Here is a 25,219-nt window from a genome sequence, read left to right on the forward strand (position 1 = left end):
TGCAATATCGATGTCAATGGTGTTACCAGTTTATAATTATTTGAGGAATGATGGGTCATGTGATCAACGAGCAAGGATCAAAGGTCAAGTGAAAATGCTCCAATTCCCAAATACCTGCTTTGTTAAGCAATTAAGCCATCCATCAATGAAATCGAGATATCAATTTTTTGCCAATTACGTTAAGATTTTATTTCATATTGTCAAGACGTAGTATTGCAGATGTATTGGGAGAACCATGGATTATGGTGGAGGCATAGCAGTGGCCACAGCGACATTGTTTGTTATGTATTTTGTATTTCAACAAATGATTTTACATCCATAGTCACTCTTGTTATTATCCAATGAATTCTTGCGTTGAGTTGTTTTTATCCCAAACTGATTGACGAAATTGCTATTCCTCGAAGTAAATAGGCAATGATTATTCAGTGTGTTTCAAGTAATAGCAAAGATACATACACGGGCTGATCTCTAAGCTAGAATTCATTAGTATGAATGAATACGCGATATCCGCTGTTATAAGGGTTTAGAACCAACACTGTCTGGCGGAAGCTCGGCGCTCCGTAGTCTTGTGGATACGACCCCTGTCTAGCGGTCAGCAGATTGCGGCTTTGCGTCCAATCTGAGTATGCATGTCAATGGTCTTTATCATGTCTACAACACTAAAAACACTGATTAATCGTTGCTTCTTAAAGGGATAGTACAGATTTGGTTGAGACCTAATTTCAGGTTTCTAACATTTTTTGGTAAGTGATAATGAAAAACATCTTATGAAATATGAAAGAGCATGTAATTCTGTAAGGAATTCAACGTTTATTTGACGAAAATTGCTTTTGAAATGGCTGAGATATCCAAAAAAGAGCGATTCTAATAAATTGTGGGACCCACACTTTATTACGATCGCTTTGTTTTACTTTGTTTTTGGATGTTTTAGTCATGCCAAACCCGATTTTCATCAAATAAACACTGAATTCCTCTTAATGGTATCCTCTGTACTATATCTTAAGTGTTTTCTTGGTATCTCGCAAAAAGTTAAAAGCCCAATTCTCATCTCCACCAATACTGTATCATCCCTTTAAGGTAAGAGGGCAATTTGTCAATCCGTTGCAATCACTCACTTTAGTTTCCTTTGAGTCATGTGGCAGTATGATTTACTTCCACTTTCACCTGACTGACATATACTAGATAAAATAAAAATGTATATAACAATACTGTCACGACGTAACAAGGCCATGTATCTTTCTGTGGAATGATATCTTGGAGGTCGACAGAGAACGTCAACATAACAGGATGTGTATTTTGAATTTTGCAGCAAAGTAAGAATGTACGAGAGTTGAAACGATGTACATACTGCATGACAGTATGGTTGGCCCAGGTGCATACTTTTAATCTTTTGTTTTTAACGCATCAGTGAAATGCGATTGCAAAAGAGTTTAAAACGTGCTTGGAGTGCATTGTCAACCAGTTCTTAAGAATGAATCTGTTGTTGCAGTGAAAAAAGGACAGTTTTTAAAACGTACTACTTGCAAAAGTCACTGAGTCGATAACTGGAATAAGAATCCACTTTTGCTTAATTCACGATTGTGCAAGCAATACGAAAGCTTTACTAACTGTCACATGGCTCCAATGCGAAATCATGTTACACTGTTGTCTACTATGAACTTGTTTGTAGAGAAATACACAGTATAGGGCCTAACTCCCAATACACGTATACCGTCTTTAAAAATCCAAGCTTAAAACGTTTATGTTCCTCTCACACTGTGAACTGTAATTGCTGTCATTAATGTTTGGAATATTTTATTCTTTATTTGGTACATGTTTGTTTTTTGTTTGCCATTTTCTTCTTTGTTGGCATGTTTAAATAATTATGTATACATGTATATATCTATCTTTTCATTTTTGAAGCGCCATTAGCACTGAAAGTTGGACCTGTACGCCATATACAAGTAGCCACTATTATTATCATTATTGCTATTGTTATTATTATCATTATTATTATCATTATTATCATTATTATTATTATTATTATTATTATTATCATGAATAAGATGATGATGATTATTATTATTATCATTATCTTGTATTTTATCGATCGTAGTAAATAATGTGCCTTTTCTTCTCGTAAAATACGTTTCATGGTCATACTTCAAACGATGCACTAGATTTAGTCGTTCAGATGTATACCTCACATTTTAATGTGCGATATTGGGCATAACCTCTCATGGAATTGAATATTTCCAGAGATGGCGCCACCAATCGTCCAGTGTTCTCTCACCTGGTGTCTCCTCCTGGTGTGTGTGCTCTACCAGTGGTCCACGGCAGATGGAGATTGTAAGTACTGGTGTCACACTGCATAGTTGTTATATACTAGGCAATCTACTGGGAAAGGAAACAGAACGACTGGGTGTAAGCAAAACGACCCACGGCAGGCTTTCCGACGATGCGTCTATAAAGTTTTCCATGTTTCATTTCATTTCATTTCATTTCATTTCATTTCATTTCATTTCATTTCATTTCATTTCATTTCATTTCATTTCATTTCATTTCATCTCGCTTAATAAAACATGCATACATAAAAGTTTGACATTAGTATATTGAAAGTATAACATGACAATGTGACAAAACAAACGAGCAAATAAACAACCAAAGATATCAAGTGAAAGGGTTAATGAGAAGGCAATGGGCCTTATTTGAAAATATCTCAGGGAAAATAAATATACTGTTGACTGATGTGAATTCTTCTCATTCGCCCAGTCGAAGTACAGGATCATTAGTTCAATTAAAAAAAAAACAACTGGAAAAAAGCTCACTGTTGCGACGTTTCGAAATACAGTGTCTTGTCTCATCTTTCTATAAAGTATAACTGACAAAAAAAAAAAGGTCGGCACACGCACGTACACTCACACACATAACAAAACCATACACAAACACATTAACAATACACAAGATACCATTTTTTTTCTCACAAACACACCCTTCTATCATGCTAATCTGTTATTAATTCAGAATGATATTGATTACTTCCAGTATACCTTTCAAGTAAAATACGCTTGAAAGCTTTCTTAAAACTTTTACTGTCTCCTTACATTTCACATCAGAGTGTATAGAATTCGAGATTTGAATTCCATGTGAATTGAATTTGAAGAAACATTCGAATAAATTTGGAATACTACCAACTATGACAAAAATAGTAATAGTATACACTGTAGTAGTATTGATAACTTTCGTAATGGTGAAAAGCGTTTAGTCATCACTTCCAAGAAACCAAATTTATGTGACTTGGTTTTGTATCTTTTTGTGATAATATTTGTCGTTTATCATGATTATTTCATGATGTAAAATAGGAATTTTTCTCTCTTCAACTTTTTTATGTCTGTGGTATGCGATAGGTACCGCCCCAATGCCACAATTCAGAAGCGTATCTGAAAACAAGACAGCCACTGAAGGGTCTTCGGTAACCTTTCCTTGCATTCTCGCCGGCAACACAGACAACTGTAACGTTTTTTGGCACCATAGGAAATCAATTAATCCAGGTAAGAGCAACCGTGCTACGCCACCTTTCTCGCTTTGTGTGTGTGTGGATGTGTGTGTGTGTGTGTTTTAATTAGTAGTCTTTATTCAGACTTTGCAATGTATACATAATAAGACGTATATCGTTGCCACCAGTTGGCACTAACCAGTGCCGTATTCATCTATTCGTTTTTGGCGAGGAAAAAAAAAAAAACATGCGCAAAGTTTATTGACCGCTCTCCCGGAAATCATCGGAACATAAACGTTCATCCAAAGGATAAAAAGGACATGAAACGCATTTGAACGGATATCAACCGATGCCCATAATCGACAGTCGTTTCTCATGCGTATGTCTTATCTGGCTGTTTGGCAAAGTGTGACAGGGACAAGGTGCGACTAATGTTATAAGTTATGGGTACCTTGTTACGGCACATTTTGGTAAATTACCAAAATGTGCAGGACATTGACGGCACATTTTGGTAACTTTCTACTCCTCCACAATCATCACAAAAACAAATTGTAAGTGCAGTTGGTGTTTGTCCCCATCGAATGAGTTCGGCAGCCTGAAGGCCGTGTCACACCTTTCCGGGCAAGTTACGCGGGCATGTTGCGAGTAAGGTTTTTCCAGCACATAGGAAAATTATCTCGCCCGGCCAAGATAAAGACATTCTGTCATTTCTGTTGGACTTCTGCCATTCCTTCAGATGTTGTCAGCCCCCACGCGCCTGGCACGCAGGTCACACAGAATACCCGCAAGAAGAACATAAGTAGCACGCATCCAGCAAGTAAGACACATGCACAACTCGCCCAAATCCTTGTCCGCCCTCAGAAATTGTCCGGTATGATTGAAAATCCTCACACGCAACAAGCCCGCGTAGCTTGCCCGGAAAGGTGTGACAAGGCCTTAACATGGTTACGGGTAAAAGGGATTTGCGTACGCACCTCCGGGCGACTACGGGTGAGATACGTGCTAAGTACTGTTACGTGCAGGTTATCTGCGGGGACCTCCGGGTAGTACAAATTGTTCTTCGCAAGTCGCACACAAGGCTTGCCCGGAAAGATGGTACACGGCCTGTAAGACCGTGTCACACCTTTCCGGGCAAGCTACGCGGGCTTGTTGCGAGTAGGGATTTTTCAGCACGCAGGAAAATTTTCTGCGGGCGGACAAGAATGTTTACGAGTTTCGCGCTTGTGTCTTATTTGCTAGACGCGTGCTACTTACCCTCTACTTGCGTGTATTCAGTTTGACCTGCGTGAGAATTTTGAAACCGATCCGTTTTCTGTTGCGAGCGACTTACGGGTACTGCGAAGTACCTGCGTTGGAGTTGTCTGCAAGGTGCTGCCGGTAAGGGTCTCTGATCCTACTGGTGTTCTGCGTGTACCCCCGCAACTCACTCGGAACAATTTTGAACATGCTCAAGGCCTTGTCATACCGTATCTGGGGAAGTTTGACTTGCGGGGAAACCCGGAGCTCTCCGCAGTTGGTCCGCACCTGACAGTACCTAGCGCGTATCTCGCCTGTATTTGCCCGGAGGTGCGCACGCAAGTCCGATTTACTCGCAGCTAAGTTTACAGCATGAACAAAACTTTTTCCGGGTGAGCCGTGGGAATTGCCCGCAGAGGTACACGCAGAACGCCAGTAGGAGGCCCTTAGCGGCAGCACCTCGCAGGCAACTCCCACGCACGTATTTCGCAGTCCCCGTATGCGGCCAAATTAATGACATTCTGTGATACTTCTGCCATTCCTTCAGAGGAATTCCTTCATTGACTTGTCAGCCCCACGCACCTGGCACGCAGGTCACACAGCATACCCGCACGAAAAGCAATCTCAATAGCTTACTCGAGCCTTCAGCTCGGGTGAGCTTAATTAGTGTCTTCCCTGTCTTTACTGCAGGACTATCACCTTAACTCCTTGACCGTATTATAAATCTCAAGCCCATCCATGGGCTTTTAGTTCAGTTACCAAAATGTGCAGATTGTCCAAAATGTGCAGGCAAATCCACTTTTAACTGCACATTTTGGTAACAGTTGATCCCGTCAGGTATAGGTGCACTATCGGCACATTTTGGTAAGTTACCAAAATGTACAGTTACCAAAATGTGCCGTGACATAGTGACGGCACATTTTGGTAACTTACTCATTTTGGTAATTTACCAAAATGTGCCGATTGACTTAAATGTGCCGTAACATACCTTAACGCCCTTATCTTTAATAGTCAACCGACGAGTCATGGTAGTGCTATTTCTTACATGTTCTTGCTTCGTTCGTTCTTCATAGGACCCAACACTTTAATACTCCTGGGGAATGAAGTGTCGGGTGGCGACATCCGCTACACGGCGGATGTCAACCTAGCTATGAATCCTCCGAGTTCGAACATTACGATTGGACGTCTCAGACGGGGAGACACAGGCACGTTTATATGCCAAGTGAAGAGAACAGAGGATGGGTGCAGTGTTTCTATGGAGTTTCAACTCGTCGTAGAGTGTGAGTATTCTCAACCCATTCATGACGTAACAATCACTCATCCTGCCTGTTGCGTCACCTGCCTTATTGTGAAGCGGGCATACATAATATAGATGAATCCAACTTCAGAGCACTGTACAGTAGGTCTAACTTCTGGCAGTCATAACTTGGGGGCTTCCAAAGAAGAACAAAAGCACTTTCAATGGGTTATGCAATGAACCAGGATTGTGTTGCTATGTCAGTGCATAGATTATCTTTTGTTAGGCATACTTTAACCCCCCCCCCCCCCACAGTTAGAAATTGCCATAAAAACAGTTACTATATAGTAACCAAACCCAATTGGTCTATACCAGACTGCGAACGACGTGCCGCATACCAAGGAGGTTTTATACATGGGAGTTCCAACTGGCTGTAATTATTCAAGCAATTGTCAGATTTCTATTGATGTACAAAAGAATTCCAAAGGTGCACTTGTGCCTTTGATGATCGATGTTCGACGCCGCCGTCTTGCTGAGCAATCTGATGACTCATTTTGAACGTTATCATAATGTTGGCCATATTTTGCTGATTTATTTATTAAATGAAATGAAATTCACGTAATGATAAAGCATGTTAAACAAAAGTAAATTTGCGCAAAAGTGTAAATCAGAGCTGTATCATGTGAAAATGTTTAAAACTGTACCATCCTGGAAAGCTGGTTTTATAACTTTTCCGCTTAATTTCCATAAATGAAACCAAAATGGAATAATCTTCAAGTATAATTCTTTATTGATAGATATATCAAATTAGTACCCGGGTATACCCAGTCGAATAATGTTCATCTTTATTTCAGCATTTTTTGCTCAATTTCTATTCGCACATCCTCGCGTCTGTACCACCTATTACCTTTCATAAGAAGGGATAGCGAAAAGTAATTACCATCACAAAGACATATCTTCCTTTGAAAGTGGCTGGTGATTATGTAATGAGACACAAGTCAATTGTCTTCCTATCTGCGCGGCAGATCCTGTTTGGCACATGCTTCAAATATTTTTGAGCGGCGGCTTTGAACATCTAGCAAAGGAAATAAGACGGTTGTGACTGTATTCGCTAGAACCTCCTTGCGCATACCAATCTCTTACTATATATCACGTCTGTAGATGGGACAGTGACATTTTATTGCCGAAATAATAATAATAATAATGAAAATGAATGGAATGCGAATGTGACGGAAAGGTTACAATAACATTGTCCTTTTCGTCCAGTAAGATGGCTCATCACTTCTATCAACCTTTTACACTGATATGCTCAATGCAAAAGAAATGAGATATTGCAAATCCTGTTCATTTTCAGCTGAGCCAAACATACAATGTAAGGTATCGATAAAGAGGCGTTCATTTTTGTGTCGTGTCATGTGTAAACTTTTGACACCTTGAGCTTCTTGTTGAAAACGCATAGAAGAATTGTCACAAAAGTTGGCAGGTAAGCCTAGACCCTTGCTGTCATATGAAGAACTCCAAATTAAGGAATCTTTCAAAGTCTTCTTCTCTTGAACCAGAAGTTGAGTAAGCGCATTGGTGGCTGCAGTTTCAAGTTTGTTCATGGTAATTGGGTATCGCCCACCCCCCCCCCCCTTTGGCCCCGAAGAACTATAATATGGTAAGTTGTGAGGGGATGACATGCTCACATTTCCATCTGCATATTCATATTGACTGTACAAGAATTGTTTCACAAAAATAGTGACATTTCCAAATGTCATAACTTCCCTATTTTTTGTCCGATTTCGAACGAAATTATACCGTTGAACTCATAACATTTTACTCTTTCTTATCAGACTACAAAGTAATGTAACTTATGTTTGGACTGGATTTCCCCTTTAAGACATACTCTGCAAGCATGACATCGTGTGGAAGGTGAACTTGCTATGCTGAAGTGAGCGCAAGACCCTTGGTCTTTTTTTTTCATGAAATATGATAACGACTATTGTTGCACTCTGTTTTGTCAGAATAATACATGCTCTCGTGATCGGCATAATTATCACTCTATACAGCAGCAACACAACCACCGCGAGCACAGCGTGATGGAAAGAGCATTTCGTGTTCCAATTTTGAATGGGGGAGGGGTGGAGGGGGGTAATTATTAGCTTCATTATATTACCAACTTTCTATTTCAATTGAGCATCAAATATAGATGAAGACACACAGGGAGATTATCCATTTGTCAGAGCGGCATGCTTTCCACGCCATAGATTCGGGGAAGGGGGAGGCAAGTTTTCTCGCTCGGGCCGCTACCGATGACATGAATTAATTTTGCCACAGTTTGAATAATAGATTTTCCATCTTCCAGTCTGTACGCTCCAGCAAACAGTTTGTACATTAATTTGCCGATTAGTCCCGCAGACGATAACAGGGTGCGGGAGAAAAAGAGAAAGGAGAGGTTTACACAATTTGAGACCTTTTGCAAAGGTAGCTCGCTATTATAATTTCAGCACACGCACACAGAGAGCAATGGACTCGCACACCAGCGCGCGACCGGCGAGCTCTGTGTGCGCGCGAGTCCATCGCTGCCCGCCGTATGCGAGAGTCCATTGCGAGCCGCCTTTGTAAAAGGCTACACAATTTGAAGCTAACTTGACTGTACGAGAGGCGTCTTCCATTACGAATTACCTTTATATTCCACAACGAGGTGATCACAAAGTAATCACAACTACATTTTGATTCATATTCCCCTTTAATATGTTGTTGACGATCATGTTTTATTATTTCTATTTATTCAATGAGAAGAATGGATTCCTTCCACATATTACTGACATAATTATGTCCAGGTTAATATCATTTTACCTGTCTTTTGACATAAAAGAGTCAGGTGCTCTTTCGTTATAATACTTATGCTACCAATGCTGTAAAATGAAAATGGAAGTAAGTCCAAATGTCATTTCAAATTTCTGCAGAACTCGCTTGAATTGCTTTTATCTTTCTTTATGATATCGAGAAATAACATCACATTGATTTAATAAAACTTTACACATTCATAACCATTGAACGGATTGTTCGGTTTACGCGAAACTTTACTGATAATAGCCATGAGAAATCGGAAGGAGCGGTAGGCGTAGCTATGGATTTCAACAGGTTTAATGACCGCCGAGTTTTCGGTCCGTCAGTGTACCTTCATCACGGCTACGTTAACAGACCAGGGCCCCGTTGCAAGAAACTTTGCGTTTAAACGCAACTTGCAACTGATTGTCACTGGCCAATCAAAATCATTGTTGCATGCATGTCTTCGTAATAGGGCAGACCCTGAGCCAATCAGAATGGTTGTTTCAAAATTAATAATTATTTGCAATTGATTGCAACTTTCTTGCAACGGGGCCCAGAACACTCAAGGGACTCCTTACAGCATTACTCTGCTTTAAACATTACTTGTGGGATGTAGAGCTACAATGTGTGTTGAATACGTAAAATCATGAACTTGAGGTTACTTTGAAAAAATAACAACAACCAACTGGATCTATCTAAATATCACCAAGTAACAACGTATCAACATAACATATCACATACATCGCCTGTTGTATGGAAAACACATAGACATAATATCATTCAGAACATGGATGATTGCCTAGCTATGCAATATCTTGATACAACTTGGTCTGTAATCGGCAAAAAAGAAAAAAAATACACAACATATACATATTTTATTGTTTACCTTCAGTTGATGTGGATGCTGGGCTTGGGTGTTCGGGGTGCTGGCTTGTGGATTGTATATGTACAGGCGGATACAGATATATATATATATATATATATATATATATATATATATAAGTGAGACGGAAGGGAAACTTGCAGTATAGACGTTGCAATGGTGCTCAGTCTTGCCTTTATTCCCCGAGCTTTCGGCTATTTCACTAGCCTTTTTCAAGGGCTTGATGAGACAATACATAAAGCCCTTGACAAAGGCTAGTGAAATAGCCGAAAGCTCGGGGAATAAAGGCAAGACTGAACACCACTGCAACGTCTATACTGCAAGTTTTCCTTCCGTCTCACATATACCAATGATGCAGTACCCACCACGTACGAGGCCAAGCCCGCTTCACATTATATATATATATATATATATATATATATATATATATATATATATAAATATATATATATATATATATATATATATATATATATATATAAATATATATATATATATATATATATAAAGAGAGAGAGAGAGCGAAGGCAGCAGAAAGAGAGAGAGAGAGGGTGACAGATACTGACAGCAGGCTAACAATTATTATTTCTGTCACACCGATTAACGATCTTAACAAACAAGAGATGAAGGTAATTTACAACGGAGACATATCTACGTAATTAGACAACGGGGAGATCAAAATGAACGGAAGATCGCATTGATTACGAAGAAAAGACTATTATTCTAAGAAGTTGAAACTGGTGCGCATTATCAAATTTTGCTTGGCGTCAGGCCGTCATCACGTGGTCATTTTGCCCCGCTTTACCAATGATGTAGATGAGACTGTGATGATGTGTATTCTACTGTGGATATTACACCAAGTTCCTGTCCTGGAATCAAACGTCCCATGAACATTAACCGCTAAAAAAGGACACTGCTATTTCCAGTGAAATTTCTCTGCTTAGAATGCAGATCATCTTCTTTTCTTTTTTTCTTTTTTGTCGAGCAAAGGACAATTCATGTCCCCTCCCGACACGTGTCTATTTTACTGCTTGTTTTAGCTGACTTCGTGTTACGATACCTGTATCTCTTCATTGAAACATGTTATGCTAAATCCATTAGAGCAATGACACATATCAACTACACTGCAAAAAGTCCGGTGTTAAATATGAAACACCGAGCTGGTGTTAAATTTCCGGTGCTCATTCATGGTGTTAGATTAACACCTCCGGGTGTCATTTCAAAATTTAAAATTGTTTTTTGAATAGTTTCTTAGTTACTGCACTTCTTGTTAATTTTGAACTTCAACAAGACGATAAAGAACTTTCCGATAAAGTACTTGATTTTTGAAAAAAAAAAATGTGTAAACACATTTACACCACATTAACACCAGTTGGTGTGGTCCCTTATTGAAGCTGGACGGGTGATATACCATAGAAATTAACACCACCAATATCAAATCAACACCATGCGGTGTCATTATTGAACTAACTCTAGCGCAGTGTCAAAATATCACCAGCCGCAGTGTCAAATTAACACCACGAAGTGCCAGGCGAACACTTTTTAACACCGTCACAATACATTTTCAACACCTGTGGGTGTGGTCCTCTATTGAAGTTTGATCGGTGTTAGATTTAACACCCATGATGTTAAATCTAACACCGATGTTTTTGCAGTGTAAAAGCTCACTTCATGTCTTTCCTCACTGTATACATCCCCTACCCCCCCCCCCTAAAAAAAAAAGAGAGAAATCAAACGTCCCATGAACATTAATCGCCAAAAAAGGGCACTGCTGTTTCCAGTGAAATTTCTCTGCTTAGAATGCAGATCATTTTTTTTTTTCGTCGGGCAGAGGATAAATCCCGACACGTGTCTCTTGGCTTGTTTTTGCTGACTTCGTGTAACGATACCTGTCAATATCTCTAAAAGGTCCTGTTTACCTTTGGCAGCAGTGATTTCTTTTTTAAAAAAGAAGAATGTTCAAGACATCACTTTTGATGCGTATGTGTAGGTAGGTGTATCACAAAACATCCTTCCATTTTTTTTTTTTGCAATAAAGCCTAAAACATTTTTCTCATTAAACTATAACAGTAGACTGTTTAGTCTGGAAACGTTTTTATTACAACTAGTGTTCACATTTTGAATATCTAACAATACTTATGAAATAATACTAATTAACAATACAAAATGAAACACTAATGCTGGGTTTTTGTTTCGTCTACAAATGGAAAATGATGCCTTTAATGGAAACATGTTATACTTAATCCATCTGAGCAATGATATCAACTTAAAGTTTCTTTTTTTCACCTTATACATCCCCATAACACCCCCCCCAAAAAAAAAAAATAGCATCGTAGAGTCGTAAAAGGAAAATGTTGACTGACGTGTACTATAAGATGTGATCTACACATTTACGCACATTCGTTGTGCTCAGTACGAAAACCTACGGAATGTGCCGTTACACTGACGGAGAGGAAATTAAGATTTTAATTGACTGGCAGCAAAAATTAGGCCACCCTTGCTCTGGAACAATAGAAATTATTCTGCGAAATCCATCAGTCTGACTTGAAGATGTTCGTAGCCCCGGGATGAGTTAGTGTTTGCTCTTCAAGCTATACACCATAAGTGAATTCATTATCAACAGAGTAAGATTGAATATGAATATATATATATATATATATATATATATATATATATATATACATACATATATATATATATATATATATATATATATATATATGAAGAGTTTGTTTGCAAAAACCGATAAGTCCATTTTTGAAGATTTTGAAGTACGGTCTCTGTGATAAAGTACAAAATGATACATTTTAAACGATATATTGGTCACTACATATAAAGGTACATTTTTGAAGTTATGGTCGAAAGAAGCAAAAATTTTCTTACTATTCTCTCTATTTTTCTTGCCCTTTAATCCCAAATATCTCCATTTGGTAAATATGGACTTATCGGTTTTTGCGAACAAACTCTTCATAATTTGAATATCAAGGATTGTCTCATCTTTCTTCTTTGTTTTTAACTGCGCAGATGCAAATGGTGCAGCTATATCATGCCTTGAAAATAATTTGACGTATAAGTAAAATGATTCTAAGAAAAAGGAGAAGAATATATTGCCAACTGTGCATAGAGAATAGATTTTTTAAACTGTTGACATAATTTGAGAGCAACAACTGGAGTGATGCAACTGTGCTTATTGACTGTTTCATACATTGTGCTATTTATTGTATAGACCCTCTAATGTGATGTACGTTTATGCCTATATCAATCTATTACAATTCGGTAAGTACGCACAAGCGTACGCACGCAGCGCAAAGGTGGTGCGCGCACGAATTGCGACATGATTTTTGTATGATTATCTCTCTCTCCCTCTCTCCCTCTCTCTTCATCATTAAGTGCGTGACGTGATCATTATGGCGTTTGACAAATATTAACATGGGTAATGTGGCGCCTCGACGTCGGTATTTCAGTGTTCACGCATGTATGCACACACTGCCATCTAACACACACACACACACACACGCACACACACCAAAAAACAAAAAACAAAAAAACAAACACATGCACATAAATACCGTAAATAAGAGTGCCGTTTCTATCGCAGACTTACGCTAGAATACTTTCGTTGACAGAGAGTGTCACGTGTTGAATGTATACTCGGATCACAATGAGCTTTCTCGTATTATATGTGTATGTGTGGCAATATCCAGCTTACATTAAAAGGTAGCTGTCTCCTCTTTTGCAGTTCTAGCCACGTACATAAATGTATTTTCAAACCATGCGGGCCAAGCAAAGTGTGAACTAATGTAGTTGGGTATTCAGGGGCCGCCACAAGCGTCGAAGTGACGCAATGCGCTGCTATCCGTGTTGAATTTGAATTATAACATATTCCAGTGCATTCAACTGCATTCTTTTTCTCTGAGGGAGAATCCTCGCTGAGGTAAACCTTGATAAACGGGTCATAAGATATGGATAAGGAACACTCTACACTTGAATAAAAAATATAAAAGAAACAAATATAACTTTCACAGTTTGTTAAAATCAGATCGCAATCAGAAAGTTGTGGTATTTCGCGGTTATTCCGCCAAATATTATTTTGTTTCTTTGTTTACTTTGCTTCGTTATTTTATTTGTTAGCAATTGATGATGTGAATTCAAAAAAAAAAAAATGAAATGTTTTCAGTGACCGGTAGTTGCAAGAACAACATGTAATGAACTATTTGTGGCGATAGACATGATGATGCGCTGAAACAGCATTTTATCAAAGCATGCGTTCACAGTTCCATGACAATAATGATCATAAAGTCTTGGAGAAGACTAATTCTCTCTGAGCTGCTACTACAATGTATTTGTTAAACTTGTTTTGTCGACTTAGCTATGATGGTCACAATCGCTTAGGCAAATTTGATCCTGCATCTCAAAACCAACCAAAAGTCGGCAGACTGGAATTTTTACTCAAGGGCAGATTTTTAAAGAGCAGATTTTAATCCTTAAAATCATGTATTACTCAACAAAAATGGACTTTCTTAATTCATACAAATAATTGAAAGAAGGAACACACTCTGGAAAAGTGTTTAAGGAGATATAAAGAGGCTTTGAAGTTGAGGGCTTATTCAAGCGCTTAACCCTGCCAAGCAGTTCTCTGTGCAATTAATAGGACAAAAGCAGGATGTAAAACGCCACAGTAACATCAATCGAAGGATCATCAGATGAAGCTGATATTGAGTATACTCTATTAATACATTCTTTCCACGACTAATGCTAACTTCTGAAAGCTGTAGTATCATTCTGACAAAAGTTCTTAGAGTTCAAAGTGAAGAATGTGTAAAAGTTTTTTTTTTTAAAGAAATGAAAAGGGGACTCTAAGTTAATATACTATCTACAAATAGTTGTTCTGGAAAAACAGAATTCCCTTTCGTTTTTGTTCTTTTTTTTCAAATCGTAAACTTATTTTAGGAATAATATAGAAGGTGAATTGCTCCTTCGGAAAATATGCAAATCTTAACAGTGACTAGGTTAACTGGTCCCATCGATTTTGAGTCATTACATAAAGTCAGGGAATGCGACTTTTGTCGGCTTTGTGATGCACGGTGACATATGAAACCATCTACTGGATTGCACATTCAAATTCATGACTTTTTCCATCGAGGAAGAATTTACATTATTTACGGCGATGTAGGGCAATTTGTCAATCAGTTGCAATGGATTACACATTATGTACACGAATGTTATTAACGTCTTTTCGGAATTCATAAATCATAATCCCTTCCTTTCGCAAAGTAATCATCGCTTATTTATCGAGACATTAAAGCAGATGAGATGATTATATTCCTCATCTCTTAAATTTGTGTTAGAATAGAAAACTGTTACCACGCGAATAGAGACTTGTGACATCTTCCCATCATAACCTCATCTGCTTTGCTTTTGCTTTTAGATGTATACTGACGCCAGACATGAATGTTTGCAACTCCATCTGCCCATAACAATCTTAATATTTTCGGACTTACCAAAGAGAAGTTATTATTACTGAGGTTAAGAAGTTTGGCGTAACAGCAATTTGATGTGATTCAATTCAATTAATTTCTCACAAATCTGATTAAATACAAACACATTATATCTATCAATCTTGATACCTGAGCAAGATAAGTTACAATAATAAAAGCAGTATAGAAGTAATAATAATAATAATAATAATAATAATAATGGCTACTTGTATAGCGCACAGGTCCACTTTTCAGTGCTCGTGGCGCTAGTAGTAGTAGTAGTAATGATAATAAAGCGCATGTATATATCACTGCCATTGATACGCATATCTGTTATTACCGTAGACATCTGAAATTGATTTAATATACAAATGATGCACAGGATAGAGTGTGTTAGTGTAGGCGTGGCGCACTCGAGGGTATTTACAATTGTGAAACATGCACGAGGCGAAGCCGAGTGCGTGTTGCACTACATTGTAAATGCCCGAGTGTGAGCTACGCCTCCACTAACGCCACGAAATAATCCTGTGCATCATTTGTTTTATAAAATGGGTCGAAAATTCGAAAACTAACATCATTTTTCAGCGTTTTTCACGTACCTTTGTGGGTCAAGACGTCCGAAGATGTTCGTCCCAAACATTTACGCACGTCGCACTCGCGGAAGTCCCGCACATACAGTATAAGTATAATGGGGGGTTGGATTTCCGGACACTTAAGTTCCCGCATGAAAACTTACTTATTTTACATAGAATATGCACCCTTTACCTTAAAGACTTGATATAGACTCCTCATATAGGCCTACTAGACAACATACTCTGAAAACGGCGTGAGAATTAACCTGCTAAATCGTTGGATTTGCTCTTCAAGGTGACTCCATGTACGCGTCCGGTCCCATAACGCTTGGTCTACTGTACTGTACAAAGTGTACGTATAGTAGAGTATACGTACGTACGCCACACATGACTGTTATGCACAAGGGAAGACAGGCCGGCCGGCCGGCAGCCCGAACTAGAAGTTGTTTACAGGATTGACAGCGCGTATGCATGCAATTCATCAAAGGAGCCGCCGCGCGCACAGACGATCGGCAATCTACCATAGGATTACAGGCAGCGCAATTGTACTGAAGTAAAGGAAGAAGGTGTGTCTCATTTCAGCGCTTCCTATTGGCTACATTCTTGAACCCATTTTATAAATGTTATTAACAAATCTTTCAGATACTTCATGAAAAGCAATGGGCCTAAAACGGATTGCTGAGGTACATCGACATAAACCAATGGCCCGAATTCACGAAGGTGGTTTAAACTTAGACCATGGTACAAATTTAGACCATGGTCTAAAATAAGCGTTAAATGGGCGTACCAATACATGCGCGCATCAATGCACGTCTTTTTACTGGATGCCTGTTAGCGTACGCAATCTGTCAATCATATCTACGCAGAAGAAATATACATAAACCATGGTTTGAATTTAGACCACCTTTGTGAATTCGGGCCGTTTCTATCCCTGCTGGATAGAACACAGTGTCCAACAGTGTAAGAAACACAGTGTCAACACAGTGTGAACACAGTATGAAATCTTTCCACACTACACTGTTAAATTCGAGCGTTTTAACAGTGTGAGCACATTGTGAATCATCAGTTCACAGTGTGACACAGAACATTACCATATGAACACTCTGTGAAAACCAAACCACAGTGTGAAATCATCTCCACACTGTTAAATTCGAGCGTTTTCACATCATAGTTGACTATGTGATCACACTGTGAACACACTGTGGGACACTGTGTTCTCTCCAGTAGGGAATGAGCAAGGAGGTTTTATACATGGGAGTTCCAACTGGCTGTAATTATTCAAGCAGTTCTCAGATTTCTATTGATGTACAAAAGAATTCCACAGGTGCACTTGTGCCTTTGATGATCGATGTTCGACGCCGCCGTCTTGCTGAGCAATCTGGAGATTCATTTTAAACGTTATCATATTGTTGGCCATATTTTGCTTATTTATTTATTAAATGAAATGAAATTTCACGTAATGATAAAGCATGTTAAACAAAAGTAAATTCCGTCCAGAAATTTGCGCAAAAGTGTAAGTCAGAGCTGTATCATGTGAAAATGTTTAACACTGTACCATCCTGGAAAGCTGGTTTTATCAATTTTCCACTTAATTTCCACAAATGAAACTGTTTGGCACATGCTTCAAATATTTTTGAGCGGCGGCTTCGAACCTCCAGCAAAGGAAATAAGACGGTTGTGACTCCATTCTCTAGAACCGCCTTGGAATGAGCCAAGTGTGCAAAAATTTCACACACAAACTTGTGTGCAGGGAATTTGTGTGGGCACGCAGAGGATAGAGCAGAGGAATGAACGAAAAACATTCTGCTTACAGTTCTGAAGATTGTTAAGAATCCATCATAAGTTATCCCTCTGATACCGGAGTACCCTAATTAATCTAAAAGAATGCATTGGCTGATGCAGTCAGTCATAGTAATATCATGCATATATGCCCTGGTCTTAATCTAAATGGTTTTGCATACGATATATTTTTACTATGTACAGGTAAAACAAAAGCTGTTGGCAAACAACTTTTTCATACAGTCTAGAAAAATAGAGGTCTCGACATATAGACTAACAGTTAGATGGGATTGAAGTGTTACCATTTTTAAAGATTTAAAAAAAAATCTGACAATCATTAATGAGCATGGGAAGACATCTTGTTCAAATGAATTGTTAAAAACATTACACAGAGGAATAACATGATAATAACTATTTTTCTTTTTAATTTCAGTCAGCATTACCAGACTTGTTTCTTTGAAACTCGATAACAATCTTAGGAATTTCATTTGATTTTGTGCTTCTTTGAAAAAAAGAGAGAATCTGAATAGGTTCGCTTGTGTAGAAAATCACGACAAAACTTTGAAGTGGAAGGAAAGTAATCTATCGCATTTTATTCTTGGTTTTACTTAGAATGTCATCTATAACACACCGTGTGCCTTTTCTATTGTTACGTACTTTTTAAAACAAATGATTATGATAATGATGTTGCTTCTTGCAACGTATTGCACTAAATACTATATTTCAATACTGCGTATAAATGAACTTTTTACATATTCACTGAGGTTCTTCTATGTTCCTTCGATACAAATTACGCTTTATCCGAATGATTTTCTTTTTATAATCTTTCAGATTATCTTAACATGAATTTTGAAGAAGAGAAGATTACTCCGATATTCTTTAATGATAAGAATCATCTGCATAAAGGGAAAGATATTTTTATGTGAAGATTGTCGATGTATTTGAATAATACAAATATTCAAGGGAGCTAATGACTCCACATAATGGCGAAGGAACATAATTTAGTTAGTCAAGACAAGGCAAATCTTTTAGGCAAACGCTTTAGGCAAATGCCCACACATGCATACGGAATGTTTCCTATAATACACACACAACCGCACACCTCTGTATCAAAGTTAATACTTGAAAGTACACACTTTCTAATATCACTGAATATGCATGTAGATCTCTCACACGCTCCTACACGCTCATACTCACATACTTTTTTTCACTTGATGCATACAAACATGAAGGCTATGATCGCTCTGACAAAATAAGCCTCTCTCTCTCCTTGTCTTTCGTTCTTTTTTCCCCTTCCTCTGTCTTTTCTTCATTCAAAACCAATTCGTTCTTCCCTCTCAATTTCTTTCTCTGTTGTGTGTTCATGAAACCATTCAAACAGCTTCGAGTGTGACGTCGCCGCCATGACACATACAAGCAAATTATGTGTGACCTAGAACATGGTCCGGTGAGAATTCCCGATTGCACTTTGCTGATACAAATGCCCCGTGTCATGTACGTGATAACCTATATTGGAAGGCGATGACTAGTCTACAGTCAGGTCAACTACTTTTAACTACTTTTTAATGTATAGATAATTCATATGTACAAGAGTGCTTTAAAGAAGTGTCGATCCATAACACTCGTTGGTAAATATATAAAAGCAATCAGGCGGAATTCGCTTCATTAGAAATGAAGTACGTTTGACTGTTATGGAATTCTAACCAATATTATTTTCAGGAAGAAGGAATTGTAGTCAATGAATATTGACCAAAGACATGATTTCTATCATAATCCCCAAACCGGAGGAATAGTGAGAAATTTACAGATAAATGAGATCAACGTTTTGGTTTTGTGATTGTACCACGCGTAATATAGGTAGGCCTTCTTTTGAAATCATGTGAAAAATTCGAATCCATCTATGATCTTATTTTGATGCTGATTTGCATAATGACTTTGCCTCATTAACAAGAGGCAACTTTAAAGAGGAGCAGACATCCACTTACGTATATATGTATTTGTCTTATTAGCTAAAAGTATATCATTGCCTTACAAACACAGGAATGCTCAAGAGAGCAATATGGAACGTTAAGGTAACGATTACAACGTGAGTGCGTATTGATCAACGGCTAGCAGCGGTCCTTTGTCGTGTTGGCCGCACGTTCCCGCCAAGTTTTGATATCTTGCCTGACTTAAGCACCACACATGCACTGAATACAAATGTGAGTGACGAGCAACTGTCCCAAATATATCTTGGAGTCTGCAGGATTGATGTGTACTTCCGATCTCGTGACAACAGCTAAGACGTCGGTTAAAGTTAATACTGTTATAATGCTATAATGCACGAGTGTGATCGTCTACGACAGTAGTCACTTCCGGGATGGGGTGCATGATTATGATATAGTGGGTGCACTGCAAAAAGTCCGGTGTTAAATAGTGAACACCGAGCTGGTGTTAAATTTTCGGTGCTCATTTATGGTGTTAAATTAACACCTCCGGGTGTCATTTCCAAATTTTAAACTGTTTTTTGAAGAGTTTCTTAGTAACTGCACTTCTTGTTGATTTTTAATTCAAACAAGACGATCAAGAATTTTACATTAAAATGCTAGATTTTTGAAAAAATGTGAAAACGAATTTACACCAAAGTAACACCAGCTGGTGTGGTCTCTTATTGAAGCTGGACGGGTGTTAAACCATTGATATTAACACCAACAAATATCAAATCAACACCATGTGGTGTCATTTTTGAATTAACACCAGTACAGTGTCAAAATAACACCAGGTACAGTGTCAAATTAACACCACGAAGTGTCACAGGAACACTTTTCAACACCATCACAGTGCATTTTTAACACCTGTGGGTGTGGTCTTTATTGAAGTTTGATCGGTGTTAGATTTAACACCCGTGGTGTTAAATCTAACACCGATGTTTTTACAGTGTGGTATTCTTGACTGTATGTATCTAGACCTCATTCTCTGTAAAGAGATTAATGTGACTGGAACGCATCATGCAGGTCGGACAAAAGACAATTCAGTCTCCATGGCTGTTAGCAGCATGGTGGTTACAGGGGAATTAACCCTAAAACATAATTTTTCCAATATATTGGAGAAGGAGAAACACAATCGAATATATATATATATATATATATATATATATATATATATATTGTTTGATATAGAAAGGGGGAGGGTACCGTCACTGATAGAACATAATATTACCAAATTTGAGATTAGGGAATTTAAAGAGAAAAATGCAGATCAATTGGGCTTATAGGATAAACGTTTAATCTGTTCCTTGTAGAACGTACTATAATACCTATTACGAATATAGCCTTGTGTTTAGCTTCAAATAAAATCAGTATTAATATTTTGAATGCGTATTCAGCTTTGCAATGACTTAATGATGATTTTATCGCAAATGAGCTAACTCCATTCTTGTTAAGTTGAGATATTTGTGACGAAACTGCCCAAAAAAGAAAATGGTAAGAAAATAAGGGATATTTTTAATCATACCTTCTAGAATATTCCTTATACTTCAAGTAAGGTATTACCGGAAAGGTTTAATTTTGCTCTATCTGACGATGGACGTACTTTAAAATGTTTGAAAATGGCGCTTAGCTCATTTTGCAATGAAACTCTTCAAATGATGGACTGAGAAAGATGTTATACATCTTTCTGTTTTTTTTTTCTTTAGCAAAATGTGTTTCGTGTATTAAGATTAAGAGTTTTATGAGTACATATATAATTGGTGTTGTATTATATTGGTATCACATATTCAGATAGGGCCTCATCCACGTCAAGCTCTGCTTATGATGACGGTCCCCTGTATTGATTTCTACTTTGTTAATAGATACAGTATGCCTTAATATGTTATTTTGATTCATATGTCACTTCAGACTGATGTTGTTACCCAAATGATATTTTTTTTGTGTGTGTGTTGATTTGTATGTTATCTGTATCATTCTGTTTTCATTTGCAATTGTATTCGGAGAAAGAAAATGCAGAAATAAACCAAACAAACAAACAAACAAACAAACAAACAAACAAACAAACATTTCAATGTGCAAGTGTTTGTGTCATTAACTCTCAGTGTGCCATGTTTATTATCTGTCTATAGGTATGTGTGTGACATTTTTACACATTTAATTCATCGGCACAACAAGGGTTAATGAATGTATTATGTGATTTTTTTTTCCATTTTTAAATTAGTGTCAGCTACATTCATCTGTGGCTAAGTAGTGTAGGGTGGAGCATTGAGAATCTGATTATGAAACTGCTTTCTGCTCAACCCTATCCAAGTATTCTTGAATCTATCATTCATAATGTGATGGATTGTTCAAATACATTCAAAAGGCAGTATGATTATGAACAGGAGTTTTTAACTTTGGCCAGTTAGCACGTGAATGAACACTTCGTAATATCCGAAGTTTGTTGTATCAGATTCAATATACCGAGAGTCCATTGTATGTAAGTGCTTTTTTTAAAGTTTTTTTTTTCTTTGTTTCGATTTTCAGACAGGGCGATCATAAATTACATTGGTCCCAGGAATGCCCCCTACTGGAGCGTTGATTCTCCCGGCAAGCTGTCTTACAACGAGAGTGACACGGCCTACTTAACCTGTAACGCCACTGGGGAGCCTAAACCCACAATCGCCTGGTACCGAGAAAAATCAACTGGGGAACTGGACAAAATTATTCTCAAAGAAAACACTGATGGTATCCATTTCAGCATTTTTTTTTTAATACCAGTCATGACAATTTTCTTCCTAGGAATCTCTTAATAATCCTTTAAAGGTTTGACATATCATGTCTGCTTGGCTCTCTTTGCTTTCGGTGTTTCTGATGTTAATAATGTGTAAGGAAAAACCTTTGAATAATGCAATTAAAAACAATAGTTAAATGCTTCTAGGAGGTGAATATCTGTTCGTATCTCGATTTTAATTTCTAGTTTTCTCACAGATATATAGATAAAGACTCTTAGAATGGTGATATTTGTTTATTGATGCTTCATGTAGGGGTGACGGCGTAGAGTTCAAAACTTTGTAGGACTCGGGGTTTCTTCCCCCACTGCTTTGAAAAGCAATGTACAGATGATTGTTTGACGAATTTCGATAATTTCAAGTAAGCAATTGCTATGTTATACAATAAGCGCAAGATCTGTGTTTAGGGATGTACAACGGATTCATGAAAATACTAATATGCATCAGCTCATATCTTGGCTGTTGTTGTCTTTTTTTACTCGATATACCTTTATTTGACAAACGCTTATGGAAAATGACAGAAGAGATCATGCATATAGGCCTATTATATTTGAAGACTACCCTTCTTTCTACAAATTTCATCGTTATTACACAAAAAATAGCGTTTTCGAATTATCTTATAGAAAGAAGGAAATAGCACAAGCTCAGTTTACATTGTAATTTAGAGCTTATGAACTTTGTAAGTGTAACCTTAATATCGATGTTACCAAGGAAACGCTACCAGAAAGAGAAAGAGAGAGGGAGGAAGAGTAGAGAGACAGAAAATAAAGCAAAGAAAATGTAAATTTCCACTTCTTTGGGTTCGTTTGCTGTTGATGTCGAGAAATTCAATTAATGTGCGTTATATCTATCTTCTTTCGTTGCTGCCAAAAGATGTATTGACGGCCAACTTGACCAACATCACGAGGGAACAGAGTGGCAAGTACAGGTGCGAAGCACTGAATCCCAGTGGACCAATGGTATCCGAAATTGTAGAGCTGGAAGTACAGTGTAAGTACAAAGTGTACAATGTTAAAATGATCTTATAGTTTTGGCTAAGACCTAACTTCGCTTTTCTAACAATGGTCGAGATAATGAGAAACCTCTTATTGAATATGAAAGAGCATGTAATTCCAAGAAGAATTCACCATTTATTTGATGAGAATTGGATTTGAAATGGCTGAGATATCCAAAAATAGAAGTCATAATAAAAGGTGGGACCCATCTTTTATTATGATTACTTTGTTTTACTTTGTTCTACTTTACTTTTATAATTATGTCTTTAGCCATTCCAAAAGAGATTTTCAAAGTCGTGATACTCAGAGATTTTTTTTTTAAAGTGTGTTTGCAGACACATCATTACAAAGAGCATAAGTCAAAGTTTATTTTGAGCATTTTTTTTCAATCATGCACCCCATTCCTGGCAATAAACCTTGATTTGGGGTTCTTTTTTATATTTTGAACGCACTATCCCTGTATTTTTACATTCTTCTTTTGTATGTGTGTGTGTGTGTGTGTGTGTGTTTACCTGCTTCCCTTTGGCAGCATGTACAATTCTAAAATGAAATTAAAAGAATTCGATTGTAATGAGAATATATCTATTAAACATAAATCGTTATAACTCATGATATCGAACTCATTAGACATCTGAACATCTACGTGTATGTGATACATGGGTGTATAATTATCTGTAGCTGATATGGATCCATAATTCTGCAGATGCTCCGTCCGTGGTGCTGAATGGGTCCAGCGAGGTCGGTAGGGCTCCAGGACAGGACGCCTATCTGAAGTGTGACGTCACGGCCTTCCCACCACCAGTAGTTTACTGGATGAAAAATTTCACCAGATTACCCCCCGCATCGAATGACCCTGACACCAGAAAGTAAGCCCTAATAGTCCGCTTGGCTTAATGTGTAGTAGATTGTGGTCCAGTTGGCCGGTCATAATTTCAATCAATCTAGAGAAGGCATGAGGCTTTATCTTGGGTTACCTTCGTCCTTTTTTCAAAATGTTATATTCTTCGCTAAGGGATACAACATTACTTTCCCACCAGCACTAAAAGGACAGAAGAAATTGTACATATCTTAATTTCCTCGTGATCAGAATCTCTCTTCTTCTTGGTGGGAATCTCGCCAGTTTTTCAAATTATATAGCCATTCATAGCTTCGAGGAATTAAGCCCCTATCTATAGTAGCGACGTCTTGTTCTCTAAAGACAACACTCCAGAAGTACATGTATTTATTTAGGGACATCATCAAAGTCGTTATCATTATAATCGTGTAACACTTGAGTGCGTGTGAAAGCATGCAGTGTTCGTCACAATTCGTTATGCTTTCACCTCCGTTGAGTTTTTTTTCCTCCTGTGCTATTGCAACTTTGCGCATTGTTTTATTCACTTTTGCTTTAATTCCTGAATGAAAACGGAATAGTTTAAATGTATGTATTTATGCAATTCAGCCGACGCAAGGATATGAACTGCACCAATTTCGATATCCTTCAGTGAAGATCATTATATTTTGGTGATTTATATGTGGGTGATTACAATTTCTTTGACTTTAAATCTCTCAGATCATTTTTCATCAAAGCCCACATCCATATAACTTAGATGAACAAGATCTTCACAAGGTGGAAAATGCATATGATCATGAAAGTCTACTCTTTACTACAGTCTAGCATAGAATCGTTAAATTCATCAATATTTTATCTTGCGATGTACAGAGCAAGATTATAAAACAGCATAAGTTGTATATCCCAACAGTGTATTTTAGAGATTATGAAAAATTGAATACAAAAATGAAATAGTGTATGACTTTAGAATGTACAGGCACGACAATTTTGGATTCTGGCCTCATTTCCTCTTTTTTTCTTCGTAATTCTGCACATGTTTTGATATTTCCATGCATTAAAACCACCTAAAAATCTTGATTTTCTTTCGAAAAATATATACCCTCAATTTCATACCTGTATCCCTAATAATCCGGAAATGGGCACGTTGCATGGAATCAACGACTTATCACAAACTTTGG

General features: G+C 37.6%; 1 protein-coding gene across 1 annotated transcript in view; it reads left to right on the top strand.

The window, feature by feature from the left end:
• The first annotated feature begins 2,240 nt into the window (after nt 1-2,240).
• Nucleotides 2,241-25,219, top strand: part of LOC139729349 (neurotrimin-like) — a 38,732-nt gene continuing 15,753 nt past the window's right edge. Inside the window, exons 1-6 of the mRNA XM_071640281.1 lie at nt 2,241-2,328; nt 3,387-3,530; nt 5,785-5,991; nt 21,970-22,170; nt 23,088-23,204; nt 23,913-24,075. Of these exons, the coding sequence (XP_071496382.1) occupies nt 2,241-2,328; nt 3,387-3,530; nt 5,785-5,991; nt 21,970-22,170; nt 23,088-23,204; nt 23,913-24,075 (920 nt within the window). The remainder of the gene's footprint in view (nt 2,329-3,386; nt 3,531-5,784; nt 5,992-21,969; nt 22,171-23,087; nt 23,205-23,912; nt 24,076-25,219) is intronic.

This window comes from Diadema antillarum, unplaced genomic scaffold, assembly GCF_040938485.1.
Source record: "Diadema antillarum isolate AM-2024a unplaced genomic scaffold, OU_Dant_1.0 scf00000020, whole genome shotgun sequence".
Lineage (NCBI taxonomy): Eukaryota > Metazoa > Echinodermata > Echinoidea > Diadematoida > Diadematidae > Diadema > Diadema antillarum.